Source organism: Taudactylus pleione, unplaced genomic scaffold (genome assembly GCF_031769625.1).
Source record: "Taudactylus pleione unplaced genomic scaffold, aTauple2 ptg000094l, whole genome shotgun sequence".
Classification (NCBI taxonomy): domain Eukaryota; kingdom Metazoa; phylum Chordata; class Amphibia; order Anura; family Myobatrachidae; genus Taudactylus; species Taudactylus pleione.
The window spans coordinates 1,060,685-1,087,878 of NW_028284496.1; the positions used below are offsets into that span (position 1 = coordinate 1,060,685).

Here is a 27,194-nt window from a genome sequence, read left to right on the forward strand (position 1 = left end):
GGGTTTCCTCCCATGAACTGCTCGTTTCAGGTCCTTCCACAACATTTTGATTGGATTAAGGTCAGGACTTTGATTTGGCCATTCCAAAACTTTAAATGTATTCTTATTTGGTCGAATGACTTGTGTGCTTTGGGTTCTTGTCTTTCTGCATGTCCCACATTCTCTTGAGATGCAGCTCATGGACAGATGTCCTGACATTTTCCTTTGGCTTATCCTGGTATAATTCCGAATTCATTGTCCCATCAGTGATGGCAAGTCGTCCAGGACCAGATGCAGCAAAACAGACCCAAACCATGATACCACCGCCACCACACTGTTTCACAGATGGTATGAGGTTTTTATGCTGGAATACAGTGTTCTCCTTTCTCCAAACATAATGATATCTCTTCTCATTTAAACCAAAAAGCTCTATTTTGGACTCATCTGCCAACAAAATGTTGTTCCAATAGTCTGGCTTGTCCAGGTGTTCTTTAGCAAACTGCAGACGGGCAGCAATGTTGTTTTTGGAGAGCACCGGCTTTCTCCTTGCAATCTTGCCATGCACACCATTGTTGTTCAGTGTTCTCCTGAAGGTGGCCTCATGAACATTAACCTTAGTTAATGTGGGAAAGGCCTTCAGTTGCTTAGAGGTAACCTTGGGTTCCTTTGTGACCTTGCAAACTATAAGTCGCCTTGCTCTTGGCGTGATTTGTGTTGGTCGACCAGTCCCGGGGAGGGTAATAATTTCCTCCATTTGTACACCGTCTGTCTGACTGTGGATTGGTGGAGTCCAAACTCTTTAGAGATGGTTTTGTACCCTTTTCCAGCCTGATGAGCATCAACATCTCTTCACCTGAGGGCCTCAGAAATCTCCTTTGTTCGTGGCATGATGCTCTTCCACAAACGTGTTGTGAACATCAGACAGATCTCTGTTCTTTTAAAAAGACAGGTTGTCCAGTCACACCTGATTGTCATTCTATATCTGCTAGGCCTAAAGGTTCACATACTTTTGCCACTCAAAGATATGTGATATTGGATAATTTCCCTTAAAAAAGTGTGTGTCTAATTTTCTTGTCAAGTTTATTTGATTGGGTTCTCTATCTACTTTTAGGACTTGTGAGAAACTCTGAGGTAGTTTCAGCAGAAATCTAGAAAATTCTGAAGGGTTCACAAACTTTCAAGTGCCACTGTATGTACATACGTGTATAGGCTTGTATCTGGATAGATATAGATTTTATATATATATATATATCTCTATGTGTGTGTGTGTGTGTATATATATATATATATATATATATATATATATATATCTTCCACTGAAATGTAATAAGTTTAATAAGAGTGCCTATAGTAATGGAAGTTACCCTTCTTGCATCAAGTTTATTCTGTACTGAGCTATTGATGGCTATCAACCACCAATGGCTAGGTTTTGCCTTCTGTAATGGAGATCCAATGATTACCCGCTATCGATGGTACTGGGGGGGGGGGGTCACGTAGCTTAGCCCTTACCTGTCACACTGTGAACCCCCGTCCCCTTCCCTGATTGGCCACCCACCCACTGTGTCACAGAGTAGGGATGTCCATCAGTGGGTCAAACTGTCAGTGGTTTCCCGTCGATAATTCCATGACATCGATGATGAGCATTGATGGAACCATTGAGGTATTAACTCTCCGATAGGCTTCCCTAAACTGAGCCAGAACGATTTTTTTCTTTATGCAGGACCTGCTGATTCTGCTGCAGCGACCTCGCCCGAACATTTCAGAAACAGCAACCAGTGCATTTAATTATACATCACCCTGAACTGGGATATATAGAAATATTCCACTCCTGCTAGAATTTGGGCATGAAGCACAGCATTGAGGCATGAGGTCATGTCTCCATGACAACACTAATTATTAAGGCATGAATAAGCCACTGTGTGTCGATGATAAATACATTTTATATCTGTATGGTAACTTGGATAAAGCGAGGTAGGGCCACTGGGAGAGAACATTTGGATACTATATTCCCAGGTGACAGAAACATGTCCCACGACATAGGCTGTAGTCACAATTTTAGTGCGTAAAATCCATCCAGGAAAAACAATAATAAAGTTACTATGCTGTGTAATCCCAACAAGTGGGGCTGGGTGAAGGCTGCGTGAACTACACTTCAGATTAGGCCAAAAAAATGGTGAATGGTGTCACTGAAGTCCAGCTCTCGGATAATGAGCCAACCTGTGTCCCAGTTAATGACAGTCACAGCCATCAAAACAAACTTTACCCTTTAAGCGAGATGGGTGGATTACTAATGCAGGACAAACAGACCATCTCGCCCCAGAACCCCTATCGATGTAGTTCACTGACAGTTTGGCTTGAAGGTAATTACTCCGAAGAGTATAATGTCACAAAGAGCAGATCCCGTTTATATAGTGGTAAGTCTAAAGGTGCGTACACACGGAGCGATAAAACTAAACTATATCGTTTTAGTTCATATAGTTAATTTTTATGTACTTACCAACCTGTCAACGACCAATGATGCGCATTCCCTCATGGACGATAAAGATATATTTCATCGTCCATGCATGCAGGCCAACTTGGACAATATCATCAACGTTGCCTGTTCTGAGATGTTCACTGAAAGATATCTTCGAAATGGCCCGTATACACGATCACATCGTTATCGTTTAAAATCATACCACAACCAATCAGATATTAGATTTAACCATTAAGGGCAGGAGTTTCTGAATGTTGCCTCACAATGTCCCCCATATGCTAAAGCAAGACCCACCAGTACTACCAAACTTCCGGAGAGTCAAGCTTGGGGTTTCGTGTTTAAGCCATGGGAAATTTAATGATGTCACATCAATTGAATGCAACATTAAGAAGTGCTTTCACTAAACATAGTAGTCACTGGATAGTGCCGGTGAGCACCTTTATAAATGATTAAACTGAGCTATTTTTGACAGTCGGTGGCAGTGGCAGGATCACTTTCTACTTTGGACATAACATGGGTATCCAAACAGGATAAATATCATTGCCGAGGCCAAGAGACCAGGCAAGGGGCAGTACTGTATATTAGCAGGGCTGTCAACCAAAAAAACTTTTGTCTAATGCAGAGGTTCCCAAACTCTGCCGTTCCAGTCCAGGTTTTAAGGCTATCCATGCTTGAGCACAGGTGACTTAATTAGCACCTCAGTCAATTTGATTAAACCATCTGGGCTCAAGCATGGATAGCCTTAAAATCTGGACTGTAATGTCGGAGTTTGGGAACCTCTGGTCTAATGTGTTTTTAGGCAAAGCTACAGTGCACTGTTATGGTTGCCTGTGAGCCTTGCCTAAACCAAAGTCTCTGGTTATGTTTATGGTATGTACAGACTATGGACAGATTGGCAGCCACACATAAGAATCTTAATAAACCTTAATATGTGTATCACGGACCCTCCAACATGACCCATTCCATTAGGTACATAATGCTCTGCTTCTGGACTTCCCACCTAATGTATGATTGCAGACACCTGTGGTGAAACACCTGTCTCATCTATTATCTAGTTCAACACAGGTGACTGCAATCATTAATTAGGTGGGAAGTCCAGAAGCAGAGTGTTTTGTACCCAATGGAACGGGTCGTGTTGGAGGATAGGGTATCATGGGGGAGAAAGAGGGGACTTAGGGCCTGATTCAGAGCCGGACGCTCTGACCAGAGCGCTCGCTCTGAATCAGGGCCCTCCTCCATGAAAATGGAGCAGCCTCCTGGCCGCTCGCATAGCTGTGGGTGACCACCCACAGCATATGCGAGCGGCCATGATGATGGTCGCGATGGTCTTGACCATCATGACCATCGGACTTGCGACGGAGACCCTGCGGTAGGGTCTCCCAGCCACAAGGCCTGGAGTGATTTTGGCTCTATCAGAGCCAAAATCACTCCCACTGACATCACTAGTGATGTCAGTGGGGCCGGCTTCAGACGGTAGGCGTTCCCATGGGAACGCCTCCGTCTGGCAGGCACGCCCACCAAAGGGGGCGTGCTGTCAATCAACATCGACAGCACGCCCCCTTTGGTGCGAGACCCGGAGCGATGGAAAGCCCGTCGCTCCCCAGGTCTCGCGCATGCGCAAGACGGAGCTCCCTCCGTCGTGCGCATACGCAGTGGGGAACATCGAACCCGCTTGCGAGCGTACTGCTGCTCGCGAGCGGGTCTGAATGACCCCCTTAGAGCACAGACCATATGTTCCTATTGTCCGGGAGACTCCCCAAGTAGGGCAGTAGAAGCGTGTGTTTGGGAGTTGGGGTTTCGCTGCAGATTGTGTCATTGTAGCCGCATCAATACAGCACAGTATGTTTCAGTAGAATATTAGAGGTGACACAAGTATATATGCAACAGAGCTTGAAAGGTTTCATTTAAGGATTCAGTTAAATAAGTGCTACTGTACTGAAATGGCAGTAGGCGCAAAGGATGGGCTTCCAGCAGAGGTGGGGAGCTTTAAAGCAGTAACACATTAAGCGCTGCTGGACTAACCACACGGCAATGCTAAAGAGAAGTGAACAGTAATGTGTTCGTAACACGAGTCATCTGACAGAAGAGATGGAACCACTGATATTCATGTGCTGTCCTCTTGCCATCTTTCTCCATTAGTCTATGTATAGTGACGTGCGATAAACATGATATCAGATATACGCCTCTTTATCTCAATTTGCAGAGCTGAAGATGTCGGTGATGTGGTACATCAATTTCCTGTCCGCCGTGTAACCCCAGCTAATTCCTTCATGTCAGGTAAGTAAATTGATGTAATTCCCTTGCTGTTAGAATGCGGTGAATCTATATACGCCAGGGGGCAAGAGGTCTTTTAGTTGCCTCTGAAATACGAGTTTGTAAACCATTGTGCATGGTGAATACACAAACAGTACTAAAAGCTGAAGTCCCTTCATTATAAACATACATGTAATGGGTTTGTATTGGTTGCCGACGGTCAGGATGCAGACAGTCAGAATCCCGACAGATTTCTATTAGTATCCTAACTCTTACCCTCCCCTCCCGTACCCTAACCCTAAACCTCCCCTCCCGCAGCCTAACCCTAACCCTCCCCATAGTGCCTAACACTCCCCTCCAGCAGCCTAACCCTCCCCCTAGTGCCTAACCCTAACTATCCCCTCCCACAGCCTAATCCTAACCCTCCCCCTAGTGCCTAACCCTCCCCCTAGTGCCTAACCCTAACTATCCCCTCCCACAGCCTAACCCTCCCCATAGTACCTAACCCTAACTATCCCCTCCCACAGCCTAATCCTAACCCTCCCCCTACACTCCCCTAACCCTCCCCTAGTGCCTAACCCTAACTATCCCCTCCCACAGCCTAATCCTAACCCTCCCCCTAGTGCCTAACCCTCCCCCTAGTGCCTAACCCTAACTATACCCTCCCACAACCTAATCATCCCCATAGTGCCCAACCCTAACTATCCCCTCCCACAGCCTAATCCTAACTTTCCCCCTAGTGCCTAACACTCCCATCCCGCAGCCTAACCCTCCCCCTAGTGCCTAATCCTACCCTCCCACAGCCTAACCCTAATCCTCCCCATAGTGCCTAACAATAACTATCCCCTCCCACAGCCTAATCCTAACCCTCCCCCTAGTGCCTAACACTCCCCTCCAGCAGCCTAACCCTCCCCCTAGTGCCTAACCATCCCCTCCCGCAGCCTAACCTTCCCCTCCCTCAGCCTAACCCTCCCCCTAGTGCCTAACCCTAATCCTCCCCATAGTGCCTAACCCTAACTATCCCCTCCCACAGCCTAATCCTAACCCTCCCGCTAGTGCCTAACACTCCCCTCCAGCAGCCTAACCCTCCCCCTAGTGCCTAACCCTCCCCCTAGTGCCTAACCCTAACTATCCCCTCCCACAGCCTAACCCTCCCCATAGTGCCTAACCCTAACTATTCCCTCCCACAGCCTAATCCTAACTTTCCCCCTAGTGCCTAACCCTCCCATCCCGCAGCCTAACCCTCCCATCCCGCAGCCTAACCCTCCCATCCCGCAGCCTAACCCTCCCCTCCCTCAGCCTAACCCTCCCCCTAGTGCCTAACCCTCCCACAGCCTAACCCTCCCCCTAGTTCCTAACCCTAACTATCACCTCCCACAGCCTAACCCTCCCCATAGTGTCTAACCCTAACTATCCCCTCCCACAGCCTAATCCTAACCCTCCCTTCCCACAGCCTAACCCTCCCCATAGTGTCTAACCCTAACTATCCCCTCCCACAGCCTAACCCTCCCCCTAGTGCCTAACCCTCCCCTCCCCCTAGTGCCTAACCCTCCCCCCTGTGCCTAACCCTCCCCCTAGTGCCTAACCCTCACCTTCCACAGGTTACCCCTAACCCTCCCCCTAGTGCCTACCCCTAACCCTCCCCTTAGTGCCTAACCCTCCCCTCCCGCAGCCTAATCCTATCCCTCCCCCTAGTGCCTAACACTCCCCTCCCGCAGCCTAACCCTCCCCCTAGTGCCTAACCCCCCCTAGTGCTTAACCCTCCCCCTAGTGCCTAACCCTCCCCTCCTGCAGCCTAACCCTCCCCCTAGTGCCTAACCCTCCCCTCCTGCAGCTTAACCCTCCCCCTAGTGCCTAACCCTCCGGTCCTGTAGCCTAACCCTCCCCTCCCGCAGCCTAACCCTCCCCCTAGTGCCTAACCCTCCCCCTAGTGCCTAACCCTCCCCCTAGTGCCTAACCCTCCCCTCCCGCAGCCTACCCCTAACCCTCCCCCTAGTGCCTAACCCTCGCCTTCCACAGGTTACCCCTAACCCTCCCACTAGTGCCTAACCCTCCCCTTAGTGCCTAACCCTCCCCTCCCGCAGCCTAATCCTATCCCTCCCCCTAGTGCCTAACACTCCCCTCCCGCAGCCTAACCCTCCCCCTAGTGCCTAACCCCCCCTAGTGCTTAACCCTCCCCCTAGTGCCTAACCCTCCCCTCCTGCAGCCTAACCCTCCCCCTAGTGCCTAACCCTCCCCTCCTGCAGCTTAACCCTCCCCCTAGTGCCTAACCCTCCGGTCCTGTAGCCTAACCCTCCCCTCCCGCAGCCTAACCCTCCCCCTAGTGCCTAACCCTCCCCCTAGTGCCTAACCCTCCCCCTAGTGCCTAACCCTCCCCTCCCGCAGCCTACCCCTAACCCTCCCCCTAGTGCCTAACCCTCGCCTTCCACAGGTTACCCCTAACCCTCCCACTAGTGCCTAACCCTCCCCTTAGTGCCTAACCCTCCCCTCCCGCAGCCTAATCCTATCCCTCCCCCTAGTGCCTAACCCTCCGCTCCTGTAGCCTAACACTCCCCTCCCACAGCCTAACCCTCCCCCTAGTGCCTAACCCTCCCCTCCTGCAGTTTAACCCTCCCCATAGTACTTAACCCTCCCCCTAGTGCCTAACCCTCCCCTCCTGCAGCCTAACCCTCCCCCTAGTGCCTAACCCTCCCCTCCTGCAGCCTAACCCTCCCCCTAGTGCCTAGCCCTCCCCTCCCCCTAGTGCTTAACCCTCCCCCTAGTGCTTAACCCTCCCCCTAGTGCTTAACCCTCCCCCTAGTGCCTAACCCTAGGGGGAGGGTTAGGCTGCAGAAGTGGAAATAAATGTTATTGAGGTTATTAATACTGTAGGAACAAAAAAGGCCAATTTTATGTGATTTTAGATGATTTTTTTTTTTTATCTTTTAAGAAAAAATCCAGATCCAAAACCAAAACAGCCTAAGCCTCCCCCTAGTGCCTAACCCTCCCCTCCCGCAGCCTAACCCTCCCCTCCCGCAGTCTAACCCTAACCATCCCCCTAGTGCCTAACCGTTCCCCTAACGCAATCTGTCGTTATTCTGACAGGCGAGATGCAGACTACATCCCCATGTAGCATCCATGAATAGCGTCACGCTGCTCCAACGCCTGTAGTAGTGGTAACTTTAATAGGGAGGAAGGTCGACACGTTGGGAATTAAATTAAGAAACATTTAAAGCATAGGAGCGTCACACAGGTCTGATCTGGTGCCACAAGTCAGGTTAGATGCACAAAACAAATATTAAGGTCAGCTAATGGCGTTGCAGGGTCACCAACCCCAAACAACACCGACACTTTGTAAAGGGATCCGGTCACCTGTACAACGGGGAGGTGGCCATTTTGTGAACCAGGCCTTAATCCAGATTAGTGACGTTACTAGGATTTAGCCAAATCCAAACACTGATGTAGGTGACAGATACTTACCCTTATACTACGTACAATACACCAGGCCCTCAGTCATGCTTGTTTGCACCTTTAGTAAACATTGTTTTAGAAGCATGTTTGATCCATGTAAACAGCATTGTCATACATACAAACATCACCAGCTTTCTGTCTACTAGGCATTTATCATATGCCACATATACGTCTAGGATTAAATTGTAAGCTCTTCAGGGTAGAGGCATCCCATTTCCAGCCCGAACTGTACTTCACTTTGGGGCCCATTTATCATTTAATATTTGCGGTGTAATCCCCGAAAACACCCGCTTTTTTGGGGGGATACCCGCAAATATTAATCCCCCAGATTATTATAGAGAGATCACATTTCTGTCCCTCCGTTTCCAAGAGCACAGCAACTCCTAAAGGTTCTACGGGGGATGCAATGCTGTCAAATTTACCAAGTCCCTGCAGCCTGACGTATACTGCTGTAGTCTATGGGCTACATATAGCATAACTAGCAGGCGGAGGGTTTCATAGAAACCTCCCCGACAGCAGCCGCATGTGCGGTCTGTAGACCACTGGCGAGGCAACTTCACCCCCAGCACACCGCAGGGTTTGGGCACCTTCCAGAGGCCCTGTCCTTGTGGGTGCATTTTATTACATCCCAGCACTAGGATCTCATCCTGCAATGCGATCAGTAATAAATGGGCCCCTTTATGTCTTATAATTACTTTAATTTGGAAATTATTGTTCAAAGTATCGCTTGTGGCTTTATAGAAGTAATGTATAGTTCTACTTTCATAACCCAGCGCTTGGTAACAATCCTAAGTGATCCAGTGCTGAATTAAAGTGTACTATCTACAGGGCATACACGTGCGCGGCGATCCCCGTGAAAAAGCGACTTTAATCCCTTCACTGCTAGGTATGAATGGGACTCTTAGTGTGCCTTACTTATTGCTTAAACCAGCCAAGTGACGCTGCTGTTACTTTGCAAACTGTTTGGAGCAATAAGTAAAGAAAACTTTATCTATGACATTTAGGACCGGATTCAATTAGACGCGAAAAGCCGTAATCGGCGAAAAAGTTTTGCCTATTGCCGCTTTTCGCCTGTTTGCGACTTATCTCCAAATTCAATTCCAGGACGTTTTCACTTAAACCAATGCACTTACACAGGCGGAAAAGTTTCTCCAATGAATGGCAGGCGGGAAAATGTGCAAAATCTCTAATTTTCTGGTGCAAATGTGGGGACCTGATTCAGAACCCTTTGGACACCCCCGATTATCACGACCATCGGGCCCGTGTGGACTTCCTCTACTAATAGAGCAGGAAGCCCACTACCGACATCACGAGTGATGTCAGTAGGAACGACCACAAACGCCAGGCGTTCCTAAGGGAAGGCCTGCGTTTATGCAGTCACCCCCCCTCCCCGCCTACAAAATGGGGCGAGCTGTCAATCAACATCGACAGCCGCCCCGTCTTGTAGCGAGACCTGTTTGGGACGGAGCTGCCGTCGCAGTAAGGGTCTTGCGCACGCCGGAGGTGGCGCATGCGCAGTCGGGGAACATCGACCCGCTTGCAAGCGCTGTGTGCTCGCGAGTGGGTCTGAATCAGGCCCTAAGTCCACTATTAACTGTGACAGTCAGGAGGCTCAGATTGCTAATTGCATTTCATTATTCAAATGTAAACGCACCATCGGGGGCGTAAATAGGAATTTGAACGCCCCATTGCAAAAGTGTGTAAGGGCTCCTATGTACCACCCAATGGTAAAAAAAATGTATATAACACATGTAACTTTGACAAGGAAGATGGGTCCCCCTCAGCTCTGAGCCCCATAGCAGCTGTTATCGGAGACATATGGGGGATACTTAATATTTACGGGTACAGTATAGGGGATGCGGTTAAGATACCACTGCCCGGAATGCTGCCTGTCGGAATCCCGACACTGGTAGCTCGACCAGGGGCTAAAGATAGGCTTCTAAATCCCGACGCCCAGCATCCTGAACGAAGGACGAAGGTAAGCCGTGGATTTCTAGCTGTTAGGTGCGGGGGGGTTTAGGGTTAGGCTAGGGAAAGGGGGGGTTAGGGATAGCACCACTGGGGTTAGGTTAGGTACCCCCTAGGGATGATGGGAAAGAGGAGTTAGGGTTAGGCACCGATGGGGGGAGGTTAGGGTTAGGCACCACTAAGGAAGGGTTAGGGGGGGGGGGAGGGAAGGGTTAGGGTACTTACCAGCCCTAGTTGGGATCTTCACTGTCCGGACTTCCGGCGTCTGTATTTGGTCCGCCGGGAATAGATCTGGCGGCATTACATACCGATTCCCATTATATAGCCAGTATAGAATTAGGTGCTAATTTTACCATGGTGCGGATCTTGCAGCAGAGCAAACTTTGGGCCTGATTCAGACCTGCAGTCGCGGCAGCGATCCCGTACGCAGCTGACGTGAGAAAACATGCCAATGCTGCAGCCACCTGGAAATGTATTGGAACGCCCACCGGTGGCCTCGCAGATCCAAGCAAGTGCGTACACATACGCAGCGTGGGGTCGACGAATCCATCGTTAATCTACCATCTAAGTAATTCTGTGGTCGCGCAGAATGGCCGAGAGAACTGGGACGCTGGTGCCAAGTTGTCAGCGTCCGGAATGGCGGTAGTGGTACCCTCACTGTGAGCAGCACCGATAAGGTATCTTAGTGTGTGTGCAGTGCGACCGCCATGCATGCCCAGCCCACCTAACCCGCCCGCCAACCCCTCCCCCGCCAAGTATTTTGCTAAATATATACGTGTATCCTGAGGAAAGAACCTTTTAATAGAGTTTTGAAACGTTGATTTAATATCACGAGCGTTTGTGTGTTTTGTGAAGTCGCCGGGAGTGCCGCTCATTGCTGCATATACATATATATATATATATATATATATATATATATATGTGTACATTTATTGGAACAAAATTGCAAGTGTACACAGAGTGTATAGTAATTTCTGAGGATTAGTGATACAGCTGGATAGCAGATGCACTGTACATAATAAACCGTTCATTCTATACCATATATACCATTTTTTTCCCACATAACCTACACTCAGAATTTGCCATACACTCTCCCTGTTCACAATCTGATTTTAGTGTCTGCGACTTGGATATACAAAGTGACATTGGGTGTGAACCTGTGTTAGCTTTTCAGTTGCAATCCTTGCAATAATGCAAATGGGGCAGGAGATGTATGACACCGATCCCAGCACTGCGACGGAGATCGCAGGCTGGGATCACCATCGTGACCATCGATGGTCGCGATGGTGGACTGCGCCGGACGACTGGACAGCTGAGTAAGCCTCGGCTTACGCAGGCTGGCCGGCTTGCGAGCCCAGAAGACTGCTTACGACCACGCAGTCTCTGGGCTGGCCACTGTCAATTAGGCAGAGACATCCAAGGGCTTGCGTGCGATTGAGCACATCACAGAATGGGTCCTGCGCACGCGCAGATTCACGCTAATCGTAACTCGCTTGCGTGCACTGCTGAATCCAGCCCTCAGCCTTTAACACTACTCATTAAAGTTCTACTAAAGGCATAAAGTCCTATTTAATAGAAAAAGTGGACAGGTACAGTGTGGGCCAACAAGCAATCTTATACGTACAGTTATATATACGAGAGGCAGCCTTTAAAGGGATTCGCAGGAATTTAGACTTTTATATACATTATTTTTATTATATTATATAATTGGTTATGAGGCTGCAGCTCTTCTGCAGAATGTATCACATGACCATCCTGGGGTAGCAACAACAGGCCAGGCCTGCTGGATAGCACTGACACAGCTTGGCCAAGCATAACACACAATTACTGTTATTGCATCCCGTGTTATAGAACGCAGCCTGAGGGGTAAAACCTATGGCCCATTCTGTGTACATTACAGTTTTGCAGGAGTTAGAAAGATGAAAGGAGAGGCCACATTTTTCGCAGATGGCAAAAAAAGAGAAACAGTAAGAAAAAAAAAAATAATACTAATAATTATTACATATTAATATCAAGTTTATATTCAATGTGCACTAGGTACTTCGTACAATGGGGGCAGCTGGTTTGCTAGGAGAATTAATATTCAGATGATCAGTTTGTTAGGAACGACATTACGGAGACGCGAGGCACTTGGCACCTCGTGCCTCAGCACCGTCACATGTTCCCATTCTCATGAATGTTGGCCCAGCCCACAAACTGGCAGCACCTACTGTATTGTGGGCGGCATCACTGCAGTGTTTAGTAGGAAATCCTGAGCATTGTAGGGAATGATGTACAATGTAATGTAAGTTATTACACACATTAAAGGTCACCTCAGAGATCATGACACTCAGCAACTTATATAATCCTTATTGCTGACAGTAAAGGGTGCATTACCTAGTATTGCTATTTTTGGCCAGTACTGATGTGAGTGGCTAAAATATTATCTGTAAGGCGCTGCGGAATCTGTGTGCGCTATATGAACAACTGATAATAACGTAAATACATATAGATAGGTTATATTGGCGGTAAGTAAAGAGTGCTATCACCATGTTTAGTCTCCAAACAAATGTGCATCTAAAGATATAAGCAGGGCCGTAACTATGGGCGTGGGTACTGGATCTCAGCGGTCGGGATGCCCGCGATCAGAATGCCGACAGTCAGGACACTTACCTAATTGGGTCAGGATTCTAACGCTATCACCTAACCCTCCCCCAACCCCACCTCTCCCACAGGCTATCCCTAACCCTCTGCCCCCTGCAGCCTAACCCTACCCTCCCCCGCAGCCAAACCATAACCTCCCCCTTCCCCTGCAGCCTAACCCTCCCCCTAGTGCCTTAAACCTATTGTAACCCTAATACTTACTGTATGGATGCCGGCAGTCGGGATTCTGGTGCCGGGATTCCTGACCGCTGGGATGGTAACTACATCCCCCCCTGGAGGTCCACGGCACCTGAATGTGGCTTGCAGGCTGGCTGGGACGGTGCCCTGCACCCAGCAGCGCTACTGTAGAGCTGCCCGGAGCTTTCAAAGGATGCTCCATGCAGTGCTCTACTTCCCAGAGCCGGCACTGCCGCCCTGTTACGCCGCTAGATATAAGATCGGATACATGTGACCTTTGCTGTAATTCCAAGCTGATGGCGCTAAGGGGTATATTTACTAAAGAGGGAGTTTTTAGAAGTGGAGATGTTGCCCATGGCAACCAATCAGATACAACTTAACATTTAACTAGCACCTTCTAGAAGATGATGGCTAGAATCTGATTGGTTGCTATGGGCAACATCTCCACTTCTAAAAACGCTCACTTTAGTAAATTTACCCCTAATTTGTTAAAAAAAAAAAAAATGAATCATATTAACATGGTTTAGTAATCCGCCCCATGACTGGGCGATCACAGACTGGCTGATGTCACTGTTGCGCAGTAAAGAGAGAGCCAGTATTCTTTCTCCAGACAGTCCTCTCCCTTTCCTGCTGGCATACATGTTCCCCAGGGTGCACCAGCCACCCGCCTTAACTTCCCTGATCGCAGGCCCTAGAGCAAGCTCAGGCTTGAAGGTGTTAAACACAGCTTGAGTCAGAGAGAGCGTTGGGAGATGTGCCAGGGCTCAGCGTTGCCAGGGAGCTGGCTCCCCTGGCAGTCTCACACGCCAGCCGGTGGCATGCAGAGCGGGCGGGAGGGGGGGGGGGGGTGAGAAAAAAAGAATGAGACGGAGAGTGAGGGCAACCAAAAGGCAGAGCCCAAGTCATTTCGGCGCAAGCGAAAGACCCATTTTGCATTTGTTTTTATTATTTTTAATATATTGTGTTTAGAACATTCTATTAGAACCCTGCGCTTAGACTTCTGGAAGAAGTTCTGTCCCCAGGTGAGACAGGAAGTCGGGCTCGGTGGGAGGGACAGCATCAAAAGACGGGAAATACTCAGTAGACAATGAAAGACAGAACAGACGGCTCTTTCACCAATTGCCATGACACCGTACGGGGGGCATCACTGAAAGGTATTATCTTCCTTATCTTCCTCTATTAGTAGATTATTATGATGAAGACAGCAGTCGTCCAAATGCAACTTGTTTTATAAGGAATGTATCCGAGTTACCAGCTTTCTTGTCGCGTCAAACATTCGTGAAATAGAGTGCCACTGTTGTTTCTCACGCTCCGTCTTTTGCGAGAGTCCCAAACATGGGGACATGCGGCACCGTAAGGTGGTTTTGCTAAAATAAGAACAAGACCACCTTGATTTTGCTTCTGGCACTGGCAGCCATGCAGAATAACAGGGATAAATGCTGAACAGGCCATCGTAGGCTATTTCTCTGGGTGGAGAAACTGCTGCTCAGCTTGGCGTCAGGGACAAAGCGGCATGAATTAGAAAAATTAATGCCAATTTGGCGCACCCGAGAAGAATCACAGTTGACGCCAATGCACCTATTTTCTGCCCGTACCTTCATGTAATATGGTGCGTGGCAGCGAGGACGTCTGAGAGGTCAGAACGATATTGCATTAGGTCCTTAACATCTATTTTACTGCACAGCAAAACCCTGACGTGTCTGGATTCCATTCAAGCGGTGACCTCATATTGTTCATTTAGGGGAGGAGGACAGAGATTAGGAAAGGGTCAGCCCGTGCTGGGCAAAACTCGCCCCAGTCTTCGGGGGACACTAAAAGAAAAAAATGATAGAGCGGAGGGAGACGTCCTGTGGCTCCCCAGATGTTGTGGCACTACAAGGCTCAGCCATACTGCAACTTGTACCTCCACAAAAGCCGGAAAGCCACAGACTGCCAAGTGCTACCCTACAGAGCGCAATCACCTGATGTTTTGCAGTATCTCCCCCTTACGGACATAGAGACTATACATCATAGCTGATGAGGTCACGGTCGGGACAACTGTCGGACTGCAGCTATATATGATCAAGGGCCAAGCGACGCATCCGGTTACGTGGCCTTGTTCTGTGTATCCTGTTGTATTACATGCAAACTGGCTAATAAATCTTTTTCTTGCTGGAGAAAGACAATAAGCTCCACAGGCCAAATTCATAACCCTGTAACACTCCAGATCTGTCTATAGTGTCACAAAATATGTGCACGGCGCAACGTTGCGTTGCCTTCGAGTGAAATGTACTGGGCGATCAGCAATAATTGTGAACCTCTGTTGAACAGTGCGTGGTTGCCCCTTCTGAGATGCCGGGGTTATTACTGAGAACACAGAATATAGAAATGCAGAACCGTCCTGTTCTGCCAAGATTTTATATGTGTTATAATTGCAAAGGGACCGCTGTGTGACAGCCCAAAAAGATAAAGCAGGTCACGGAGAGATAGTCATTCTCATCACTGTCGCAGATAGCTATGCATGTCTGAGTGGGGAGGACGAGCAGAGAAGTGGGACTGGATATGGCAAACACAGCAGACCCAATAACTTAGGAAGTGCCAACGGTGTGCGACAGAGAGCCATATAATCCCAACATGACAAGCCAGTCATATCACGTTAACCCCAGCAGTGCTTACAGACCAGCAATAGCCAGCCCTGGCCACATTATTGGGCTTGAAGTTGGGTCACCTGTCGGCTAAAAAAAAAAAAAGAAGAAGAAAAATCGTTGTGCGCAGATTAATGGCATTTTTTAACACGGTGGATTCCACAGGGTGCGCTGAGGAAAGCCGTGCCTCTGTGGCAATCTCGCGAGCCGAGCATCATGGCGGGTGCCAGCCTGGTATCCTGGCATCAGACGCAGTGCTGCGTGTTGTGAATTAATGAGGGCGGGAGGAGGGAGAGGAAGCAGAGGAGAGGCAAGCAATGGGGGTGGGCGACAGACACACACGGAAAAAAAAAAAAGGGATAAAGAAATACATAGTAGATTAAACCGTACTGGAAGGTATAATACTGAGCGAAACTAACATAAGAACAAATGAAGAAAAAAAAAAAAAAAAAAGGAACCGATAAGGGAGCGAGCTTGCATGTAATAGAATAAAAAAAATTACAAAAATTTGAGGGCTAAATTCCAGGAAGACAAATTTTAAGAAAGCGAGAGAGAGCGAGAGACGTGCTAGACACAAAGGTGCTACATTCTGAAGAAAGAGAGGTGTGATAAACAAGAGACAGACAGACCCTGGCGGGGAGGAGGGAGTGTTGGAGACAGAGACGGAGGGAGACACAAAGGAGGAACGATATCTGGGCATGTGCCCAATATATTAGTGAGCAGCCGACTATGATTCAGCTCCCATGGCAACAAGGACCAAAATCCAACGTTCGGGGCGTTCAGTCACTTCTCCAATGCCACCTTCTACCCTCTCAGTCTACAGGACATTTCCTGCCGCTTCCCTTTTTGTCTTCTCTACTTCCAGAGCGAGCACAGTCCCAAACTTTTATAGAGAAGTGTTTGTATTGTCAGGAAAAGTTCAGATGTGCAGCCAGAAACACACATATATCTCAGCGTATAACGTCGTTGTCACCCAAACCATCCTAATGCCCTAAACCTATTGTTTATCCACAGAAACCTTTTCAGAGCAAACTATGTCCAGAGAATGTCCCAGTCCCGTCCGGTCGTGTGCTGCTCAGGTAAGGTGTTCTATTCCGTAATGCAGATCCAACATACAGATTGTAACACTAACGGGCATGGTGATCTTGTTTAGTACATATGGACGGACGGGTGAACATTTTCTTTGGGTGGGGGAAAAACCGCTTAAAAAAAAAGACACTTGTTTTGACATTATTTTGTGTGTAGAAGACACAGGGTAGGGCTCAGAGATGTACGCTGATTTCGCCACCAATGCGTCTTTGCACGCAGCGGCTGTGCGAACTTATGCAAACATCGCAGAAGGCATCTCAAGTTAAAAAAAAAAACGCCCACTGCCGGCTTCTCTGATCTGATGCAAAGATGCAGCATTTGATCGACTTGACTGAACATCGGACATCTGTGTAACCCCCTGGGTTACTAAGGATGTCTGTCAAACTCACGCTGCCAGCTCCAGTGAAGCCGCATCCAAGGACGCAGCCACTGGCTTCGGCACGACCAGAAATCTGGTCCGACATGCTCCCGTATTAAGTAATGCTCCCCGTAGACGTGCCCCCAAATGCTAGCACGTGCACATTAAACATCGGAAATTTAGGTAAATATCGGATTTACGTGAATACTACAAATGAAGCACACAACTTTTCATTTTATTTGGATTTCTTTTGTCCAACGTTAAGCTGTGCTAAAGAGTCAGGGCACTGAGCTCAGGCATGTCATTTCACCTATAGTTCTTCAATCCACTTATTTTGCTCCCACATGCAAAGAAATAGCTCGCACTATCCTCCTCAGAGCGCCATCTGCTGGTTGTGACAGCTAATCAGCACTTCAGAGACAGGGAACAGGGCTGAAGGCACAGTACATACAATGGGCCTGATTCAGAGCCGCTTGTAAGCGGCCGCTCGTTCGCTCCGAGCGATGTTTGCCCAACTGCGCATGCGTACGGATCTTAATACGCATGCGCGAACCAGTCAGTGCGGCCGAAATTCATGTGCTCGCAAAATAGCGAGTGCCTGCTATTTTGAGTGACAGGAGGAGGCGTATGTGGGTGGTAACGGGGGAAGGTGCTTGAAAACGGGGAGTGGAGATCAGAACGCAGGCGTGCTTAAAGGTCAAAACGGGCGTTTTATGGGTGTGCATAATTAAAACAGCAGCGTCATTGACCACATCACTTGGTTGTTTTATAGTCAGAACTGCTCGCAAAATTGTGGTAGCAAAAACCAACCACAAGAATAGCGAGCTGTTCATACGCTGGTCGATGTACTCGATTAATCTAATAGCGGACATGACGTAGGATGCGAGCGGCCAGGGGGCGTAGTTTCCCAAAAAACGACCGCAAGTTTTGTTCGCTCGTTCAGACCTAGAGGCGTGAACAGACCGCAAGCAGCGAACGGTTCATTTGAATAGCCACCCCTATTTTCTGGACGAGCGAGCGCAAATAGCGTCCAGCTCTGAATCAGGCCCAATATACAGTAGCTGCTGCCACCACCACAGACCTTGGATCTTATTTTAGAGGGACGTGGGGGAGTTGCACTATATAGTGGTCACTAACATGTGTTTTGTGTATTAATGAGTCACTGAAATGCCCCCCTGCATTGTATATGCCTTATGATAATGCTTTCTGTATTGTATACAGGGCCATTAGAATGCCATCTGTATTGAATATCAGACATTAAATGGCCCTTTGCACTGTATAAAGGCCACTAAAATGCTCTCTGTAATGCACATGGTGCATCAGAATGTTTCTTTGTTTTGTATAGTGGTAATGAGAATATCCTCTTTATTGTATATGGATCACTAGAATGCTTTCGATACCACCCATGAGTCACTGGAATACACTCTGTATTGGATCAGTAGAATGCTCTCTGTATTGAATATTGATTTCTAAAAATGCTCTCTGTACTGTGTATGGGTTACTGGAATGCCTTCAGTTCTATGTATTGGTCTTTAGTATGCTCTCTAAAATACATTGGTCATTAGAATGTTCTCTGCAGTTGTTTTTTCATGAGCAGCTAGAATGCTCTCTGTGTTACATAGAGGTCACTAAGATATTATCTGTATTGTATAATTGTCTCTAAATGCTCTCTGGATTGATAATGGATCATTGGTACAGACCGGGCCATAAGGGTCGGTTTACGGCCATGACCGCTATTCACTGCATTTGTGCAAACAATCGTCAACTTAATTTTAATTGTGCCAGGTTGATGTCTTTGACCTGAACACTGGGTGCATGAAGGAGTCAGACAGTAAGGAGGGTTACTCTCTAATCTTGAGCCACCTGCACACTGCCCACCTATTCACAGTGTTACTACAAAGATGGCAGCCATCTTGTTTTGGCTTGGGGCAAGGGGGAGTTGGTTGGCAGCATCATCTCACAGTTTGTTTTCGATAACTGAACGGCAGGTGGACATAGTCCATGTGGCACCTGAATAATAAACAAGTACTGAAAGACCCACTGGTACCCCTCCTAAAAATAACATTTTTAAGTACCCTGTCACTTACACAGGGGCATTGAAAGAGGGAGGAGCAGATACGAATTCCCCAGGCCCAAGCTTGTTCGAGGGATCCGATGGGGGCCCGGGCCAGCTTTTGAGGGTGAAATGTGCCCCTCTTTGCGGGTATACATAGTGTTTTTCTTTTATTTTTCCAGAGGGGAATTTGGACACACCCCCTTCCTATTACCGGCCCATGAATTTGTCTCAACGGCCCTTTACTTATCCACAGTGGAGCAGGCAGCCATTTTGACAGTAGTCTGTTATTTTACTAGAAACTGGTACCTCATAGATATAATCCAGGCTTCACAAATGTTAATCAGGCAGCACCTCAGTGAGGTCACTGGTTCCTAGCAAACAATTGAGATGCATGCCCACAAAAACGGCTGCCTCCATGGTTGCAAGTGACAAGGTCACTTTAAATTCAGAGGTTCTCATAGAAGTATAATTCACTGATGTCGAATTTTGCTTCATTCTTTGTTTTTTCAGGATGTATGAATATGCGACAGGCAAAGTTATTTCATTTAGTTGCCCTTGGATATAGCGGTGTCACTAGGGTTGGTGGCAACTAGTGCGGACCCCTCGCGCGAAATTGAGTATTGCCTCGTGCCCGGGATGCCACACTCTCTTGGAGTATGACGTCTTGGGAGCATGACCACGTGTCACGTCCCAGTTCTTGTCACACTGGGGTCTGGCCCAGCACTCGGAGCTGTTGGGCAGCCCTCAGTCTCGGGAATCATCCATCAATGCTGCTCTGCTATTTTGGTATTACCCCTTTGGATGGTGTTATCCGGTGGAGTCAACACCCCCCTGATAATGGCAATGCTTGGATATGACACAGAGCTAGTGTGGATGGGAATGCCTGTGTATCTCTTTAAGGCCCATGAGTCCTGTTTCACATGCAGATATTGCTAAGGTTTTCTGTTCTAAGTTAATGTTTCTAATACAGTTGTATACGAATAAAAGTTCTGGTCCTCAAGAATACTTTATGAAATAAAGTTAAACATATATACAGTGATTTGGTAGTCAGGACCTTGCCTTCCTACTCCCCTGTAATGTCTGTCAGGCTGCTGAATTTCACTGAGTGCTCCTTGATTCCCAAGGGAGTGGTGAAACGCGTCATTGTGCAATGGGTGTGATAATGTGAATCACATGACCATGACGTCTTCCTTTACCACTTGGACCTCCCATTTGGGAGTCTCCCCACGGAGTGTTATAAACAGTAGGTTAGGACTGTTAGAGAAAAGTTAATATGTATAGTTCTCCCCCCACTATAAGGTAAACCAGGGCTCTGGAAAAATGGAAATGACACGATAAACCCAATAGAATTTGTAACATGTGTTTTTAATAATCATTACAGCTCAGGCCCCTTGATCTTTAAATCCTATTAAACCCAGTTTCTGCCGTCGCCCACCAAACATCTTATATAGGGAACAGTTACTGATATTTTACTGCAAATCTTTCATTTCTAGTTGATGCATTATTTTTAGGTTACTTTCGTTTTCTAATATATAGATTCACAACAGAACTATTTCATGTTTGTGCGGTGCACTGCCTTGTGTCAAAGGGCAAAATGGCCAATTTACACAACACTGTAACCATTCTTAGCAAATGGCAATGAAGCCTCTCCCATAAAGGCTGGGTGAACACTGGGGGGTTCTGGACGTGAAGGAGAGTGATAAACTGTGATCCCCACTTGCCACAGCGAACTCTCACAAAAGCTTGGCTATGGCCTAAGCGTAATGGCTGCTTTCTTAGGTCTTATATTACTGCCCATACTGTACAAAAAGTACTCAAAGAGGAATCGGTATGGAATCCCGGCTGCCGCATAGCCGGAAGTTCGATTCCCGGCAGCCCGACAGATCAGCAGAGCCCGGTAGCGGAAGCCCGACAGCGCTGGAAATCCCAATCGTCCCTAAGATAAGTATAACCTAACCTAACCCCCTAACCCTCCTTAGGGGTGCCTAACCTTAACCTTCCCCCCAAGTGACTAACCCTAATCCCCCCTCTAAGTGCCTAAACCTAACCCCCTCTTCCCCGCTGCCTAAACCTAAGTCCCCCCGGGGGGGGTGGCCTAACCTTAATCTCCCCCCCAAGTGCCTAACCCTAATCCCCCCCTTCCCCGCTGCCTAAACCTAAGTCCCCCGGGGGGGTGCCTAACCCTAACCCCCCCTTCCCCTAGCCTAACCCACCCGGGGGGGTGCCTAACCCTAAGTCCCCCCCGGGTGCCCTAAACCTAACCCTCCACCCCCGTGGCTGTCCGTTCGCGGCGCCTGGCATCCCTTCGATCGGGATGCCCGTCTCCCGACGTTGGGTAAATGACAGGCGTCCAGATATAGACATCGGTCATTTATCCCACGGCGGGATAAAGCAGCCGGGAAGCCGGCTGTCGTTATTAAGGCGGCCGGTTTCCCGACTGCATACTCTCAAAGATCTTCAAAAAGCATGTGCATGCATGCCAAATCCCAAATCTCGTATTTCCATATAATATCAGTGACATAAATGTCACCAGCCTTGACCAAATTAAACATTGTCTGCCTTTCCCCTGTGCAAAATTCCTTTTTTCATCCAATGGTGATCGCTATGCACCCATAACGCTAGAGGCACTCCGCTAAAAAGCTCATATTGGCTAAGAAATAAAATTGCCCTTGCGTAAAGAGCAGAAAGCACTAACATCTAAGCAACCATTCTTACTAAGCTTATTCTGTTGTCCTTCGTTCTGTATTACCTCTAAAAATTTCTCTATTTATTAACATTATTTTTACTAAAATAAAGTGAAAAAGGGTGTTTTCACACCCTTTTCACATTATTTTAGTTTCACCTGTAGTTATTACAGGGCAATTGGAGTAGAATTAGTAAAATTCTACTCCAACCCCCAGTATCACTTATTTTTAGTAAAGAGATTGCATTTCCCATAACTGTAATGGGAAATGTGATCCGACCATAGTTACTAAAAATAAAATGTAAAAAAATACCGGGGGAAGCCCTGTGATAATAACGCCACCTGGAGGTGGCGTTATCCAGGGTCTCCCCCGGTTACCGGGCTCCCACTCTGCTCTAACGGGGAGAGCAGAGGCGGGAGCAGGTACCAGTAATCAGCTGTGTGGTCTAAGCAGACCGCAAGCTGATTGCTGTAAAAAAAAGAAAAAAAAATTTTAATTTTTTTTTTTTCCTTACCTGAATCCAGGGACCGGTGATCGGGCCTCCGGTGATGGCTCCTCTCCGGTCAGCTGGTCTCCCACAGTGCACTGGCGCCCGGTCATCAGGTGATCGGGCCCCAGTGCAGTATGGGAGATCACCTGATCGGGAAGATCACCGGAGGCCAGGAGGATGCAGGTAAGTGTAATGAAGGGAGGGGGGGTCGCGGGGGTCCGCGGTCGCGGGGGGCAGGGCTTAGCGCCGGGGGCGGGGCTTAGTGTCGGTGGGGGGTAGTAGCGGTGGTCGGTCGGCGCATGCGCGGGCTCTTAGTCGCGGTATTTTTTCCGAAAATACCGCGACTAGAGTGCGGATGGGATCCGCAGGGACAGAGCTTTATCGCAAGCTCTGTCCCTGCAAGGGATTTATAGTAAATCCCTGTGATATTGCCTGAATTCGCAATGCGAATTCACTCGGTAATATCACACTACAATCCGCATTCACTGGGGTAGATGTATTATAGTGGCACGTTAAGTGCCGCTATAACGTTTCCCGCTTCGCCTCTTTACCGAGGCGAAGCAGGAAGCACTACCGATGAGATGTATAAACATCTCATCGGCCGGAGAGGGGGAGCGTTAACTCCCCCCTCCAGCGCTACCCGCTAGAGACAGCAGCGCATCAGCCTAGTGCTGATGCGCTGTGTCTCTGTCCCGGCCGGCTCCACTGAGCATGCGCGGGATCTCGCAAGTATCGCGAGATCCCCGCGTGGAGCCCCTGTCATTTACCGCCCAGACCCCCGATCATACATCGGGGAGAAGCGGTATCAGCGCACATAACGTGCGCTTATACCGCTTCTGGGCTTCGTACATCTACCCCACTATGTGGATTGTAGTAAATAGAGCCCACAGTGTTTGACATAGTAGCCTTATATTGAAAATGAATTTCAGGCAGATTGTGAAAGCAACACCTATGGTGCAGAAGAGGGTGTGTACTATTCTCCACATAGGGTGAGGGCATACACTTGGCTACTTTTGCATTCCCGAATGCAGTATAAATTCAGCCACTCATGTAGTCATCCGTGTGCTGGAGACCAGTGGCCATTTTCTTGTAGCACACTTCCTTCTTCTTTTTCTCCCCACTATTTCCCCCATGGTGGGGGAAGAGTGATGGCATCATCGCTGTCTTTTGCTCGCCCAGCCTGGTCTCAGGGAGATTGCTAGACTCTTCAGGGAGTCAGGGAGAGTTAGCAAGCATGAGTATATTGTTGTGCAGCTGTAAGCATAACAGGCCCGCTGTCATTACTTACTGGAGATGTGCCAGCCAACTGCACATGTGTGACCAGAGTTCACCCGTGCCACAGGGCACGAGTGGGGAGGTGGCGGAGGGATCCGATCGGAACCCTCTTCGCAGCCCTGGACATCCTTCCCATAGGAAGAAAAGGAGGGACCAGGAGATGTTGGTTGCCGCAGGCAAACTCCGAAAACTGAACGTTGCTGAATTCTAGACAGCCCCATCATGCCCCTAATAATAATCTGGCCCATTACTTACCAAACACATAATGATTAGGCCCCTTACTTATTACTTACTTTTATAATGGGAGATTGTAATTGAAATGAATTCTAGTGACTGATTGTATTATATGTGTGACACTTTTTTATTACATGTGCTCGGAGTGCACAGAACAGTACAGGACCCCAGGCCAGCCCTGAGCTGGTCCTTGCACAGATTGTAAATGATAATGAGCCCCTCCGTAAAGTCAGGAATACCTGTCATCTCCACACATTTATCTCATTTCAAGCAACCTCGCGCCACACAATGAAATCCTATTTTTGCACTGATGCGCCAAATTATGTGCATCGCTGTGGTGACTTTGTACTTTTCCAGGAACGCCCTCACCCCTCTGCACAACTGCTCTGCTCACCCGCCTTGCACAGACTAAAGGGACCTATTCACTAGGCGACCTTAAAGACTGAACGTCTAGCGTTCAGACTTTCAGGTCGCCAAGGTGCTGTGTCCGCACTGAACGGCGTTCAGTGCAAGAGCCCGACCTCCTATCTCTGAACATGCCAAACCTGATGAGCGTCGTCAGGTTGACGGGCATTTTCAGTAGATAGTCGGGATCGGCAAGGACCCAGCGTGCACGCGTATCGCCGGTCCTTGTCGGCTATCCATTACCCGACTTTGTGAACAATGCGACCAAAACCTCCCAGGGGCGTACAGCTAATATCGCATCTCATTTTGCACTTGCAGTGGGCATATTGCTCTCCATAAATTACCTTAATCGAGAGCTAAAGAAATGACCACAAAAGCCAGGCACCAGCATGAGGAACGTTTTAGGGTTTGTCACCACTTTTTTTCCAGGAATTTGTTTGAACAATACATCATGTATTCCACGCCGTGGTATGTTTTGTGTTGACTGGTTCACAATTGATTTATTTTTTCATAGAATCTCTAAATTTAGTACTGCTTAGGGAGGCCAGTCCCTGGCCATTTTTTTTTCTTTTTTTTTTTTTTTTCAATCCCGGTATACCCAGGATTGGGTTGGTGGCAAAAAAAATTTATTCCTATTTTGAATGCTCCCCGCCCATCACCCATAATGACTCACCCTCTTTTCTTGTGGGGCGGGTGAGGGAGCGAGCGGCGTGGCTTGCGGCAAACTGAAGGGTGGGTGCAGGCAATCCGGCTAGGGATGGACATCGATGGTCGATGTTTGCCGACCATCAATGTCTTTCTTACGATGTTAGTGTTTTCACCATTCGATGGCAGCATTCCAATGTTTGCTGCCATCGAATAGTAATCATTCCATGGTGTTGCGATGGTGGCTTCTTTTCTTTAAATACTAAAAGCTATGCCCTGGCTGCTGTGTGCTGTGTCTCTGCATGTGATGGTCTCCATGGCTCATCCTGCTGGGATCGTTGGAGGCTGTCTCTCAGACCTGGCCATCAGTCCCTCCCTCACTCCCCTCTATGCTAGCTCTGATTGGCTCTCTGAGACAGTGTGTAGCCCTAGTCCTGCAGCAGTCACTCACCAACACACACAGACCCAGACTCCTAGGGAGTAAACTTACGAAGATGCGAGTTCTATTAAGAAGTGATGTTGCCCATAGCAACCAATCAGATTCTACTTCTCATTTATCTAGCACCTTCTAGAAGATAATACCTGGAATCTGATTGGTTGCTATGGGCAACATCACTTCTTAATAGAACTCCCATCTTAGTAAATTTACCCTCCAGTGCCAGCTGTAACATAGCAGCAGCAGTCATATTAATAGTTTTTGCCATCAAATTCTTTTGATACGATGGTTAGTTACCATCACATCGAAAGATTTGATGGTGGAAGCACTGCCATCATATGATGGTGGGCTTCTGATGTTCATCCCTAAATCCGGCTGGCGTCGGGCTGCGCAGCATGACCTCTGACGTTACGTCATGCTGCGCGCAGCCAGGGGCTGCCAGGGGGAGCCGGCAGTATCTGAGCTAAAGGGGCTCAGTGCTGCCCAGCATTAAAAAAAAAAAAAGCATTGGATGACTACTCCTAAAATCTCCAGTCCCGGGCAGTTTTAGGGCAAGATCCCAGCCACCCTAGTACTGCTCATCAGGTGCAAAATGGCTGCCACACGGACTAGAAAAACCACGATTGGATAAGACACATGAAATAATGTTATTATATATTACCAGTTTTATTTATATAGTGCACACATAGGGTACCTGACTCAGAGATGTACGTGATGCCTCGCGGTCGCATCTGCACACACGCTAAGGTACCTTTTTGATTCCGCTCGCAGAGAGGTTTCCTTCACAAAGTGACAGTCAGGGACCGTATGGGGGGAGGTAACGGGGAGTGGCATGTCCATAGCCTGCATCTGCTATCCCAGTTGTTCCCGACGCCTCAATTCAGACCGCATGGCTACTCAGATGGCCGATTGTTTGTACGCACTTGCTGGGACCTGCAAAACCGCCGGTGGGAGTCTCACTACATTTCCCAGACGACTACAACACTGGCATATGTTCGCACAGCAGCTACGAGTGGGATTTGGAGCTGCGAATGCATTAGCGTACATCAGTGATGTGCGGCGAGGTAAGGCAGAGCCTCACCTGTCATACACTCCAGAGTTTTGACGGTTAAAAAGTATAAGAAAAAAAATCAAAGAAAATATTATAAATATCTTCTTAGTATTATTCTAATCATTTTTGTAGTCAAACTCTGGAGTAAAAAGTGTATGGCAGGTGAGGCGCTGCCTCCCCTGTCTACCTTTTTCACACATCCCTGATCAAAATTCAAAAAATTTACAGCACTATATACTGCTGCACCTTTGTATAATGCCCACATGTACCCTCAGGTCCATGTATGTATCTGTAAATCTGGATCTGACACTATCAAGTACCTCCCCAGCCATTTACCTCAGCACACGTCACTGCCAGTGCCTCCCCAGCCATTTACCTCACTGCCAGTGCCTCCCCAGCCATTTACCTCACTGCCATTGCCTCCCCAGCCATTTACCTCACTGCACATCACTGCCAGTGCCTCCCCAGCCACTTACCTCAACGCACGTCACTGCCATTGCCTCCCCAGCCATTTACCGCACTGCACGTCACTGCCAGTGCCTCCCCAGCCATTTACCTCACTGCCAGTGCCTCCCCAGCCATTTACCTCACTGCCATTGCCTCCCCAGCCATTTACCTCACTGCACGTCACTGCCAGTGCCTACCCAGCCATTTACCTCAACGCACGTCACTGCCATTGCCTCCGCAGCCATTGACCTCACTGCACGTCACTGCCAGTGCCCCCCCAGCCATTTACCTCAACGCACGTCACTGCCAGTGCCTCCCCAGCCATTTACATCACTGCACGTCACTGGCGTACATATTGAATCAGACCCACATTTCACAGAGCTTTATACCCCTTTTACACCAAAGTCCCGGGTCTGACCCGGGATTTGGAACAGGTTTACAACCCGGATCAGAC

General features: G+C 48.2%; 1 protein-coding gene across 1 annotated transcript in view; it reads left to right on the plus strand.

Annotated features, from left to right (window-relative positions):
- Nucleotides 1-4,620: 4,620 nt before the first annotated feature.
- LOC148526744 (uncharacterized) overlaps nt 4,621-27,194 on the plus strand; it is a 41,517-nt gene continuing 18,943 nt past the window's right edge. The window contains exons 1-2 of the mRNA XM_088469822.1: nt 4,621-4,732; nt 16,585-16,649. Coding sequence (XP_088325948.1) covers nt 4,621-4,732; nt 16,585-16,649 — 177 coding nt within the window. The remainder of the gene's footprint in view (nt 4,733-16,584; nt 16,650-27,194) is intronic.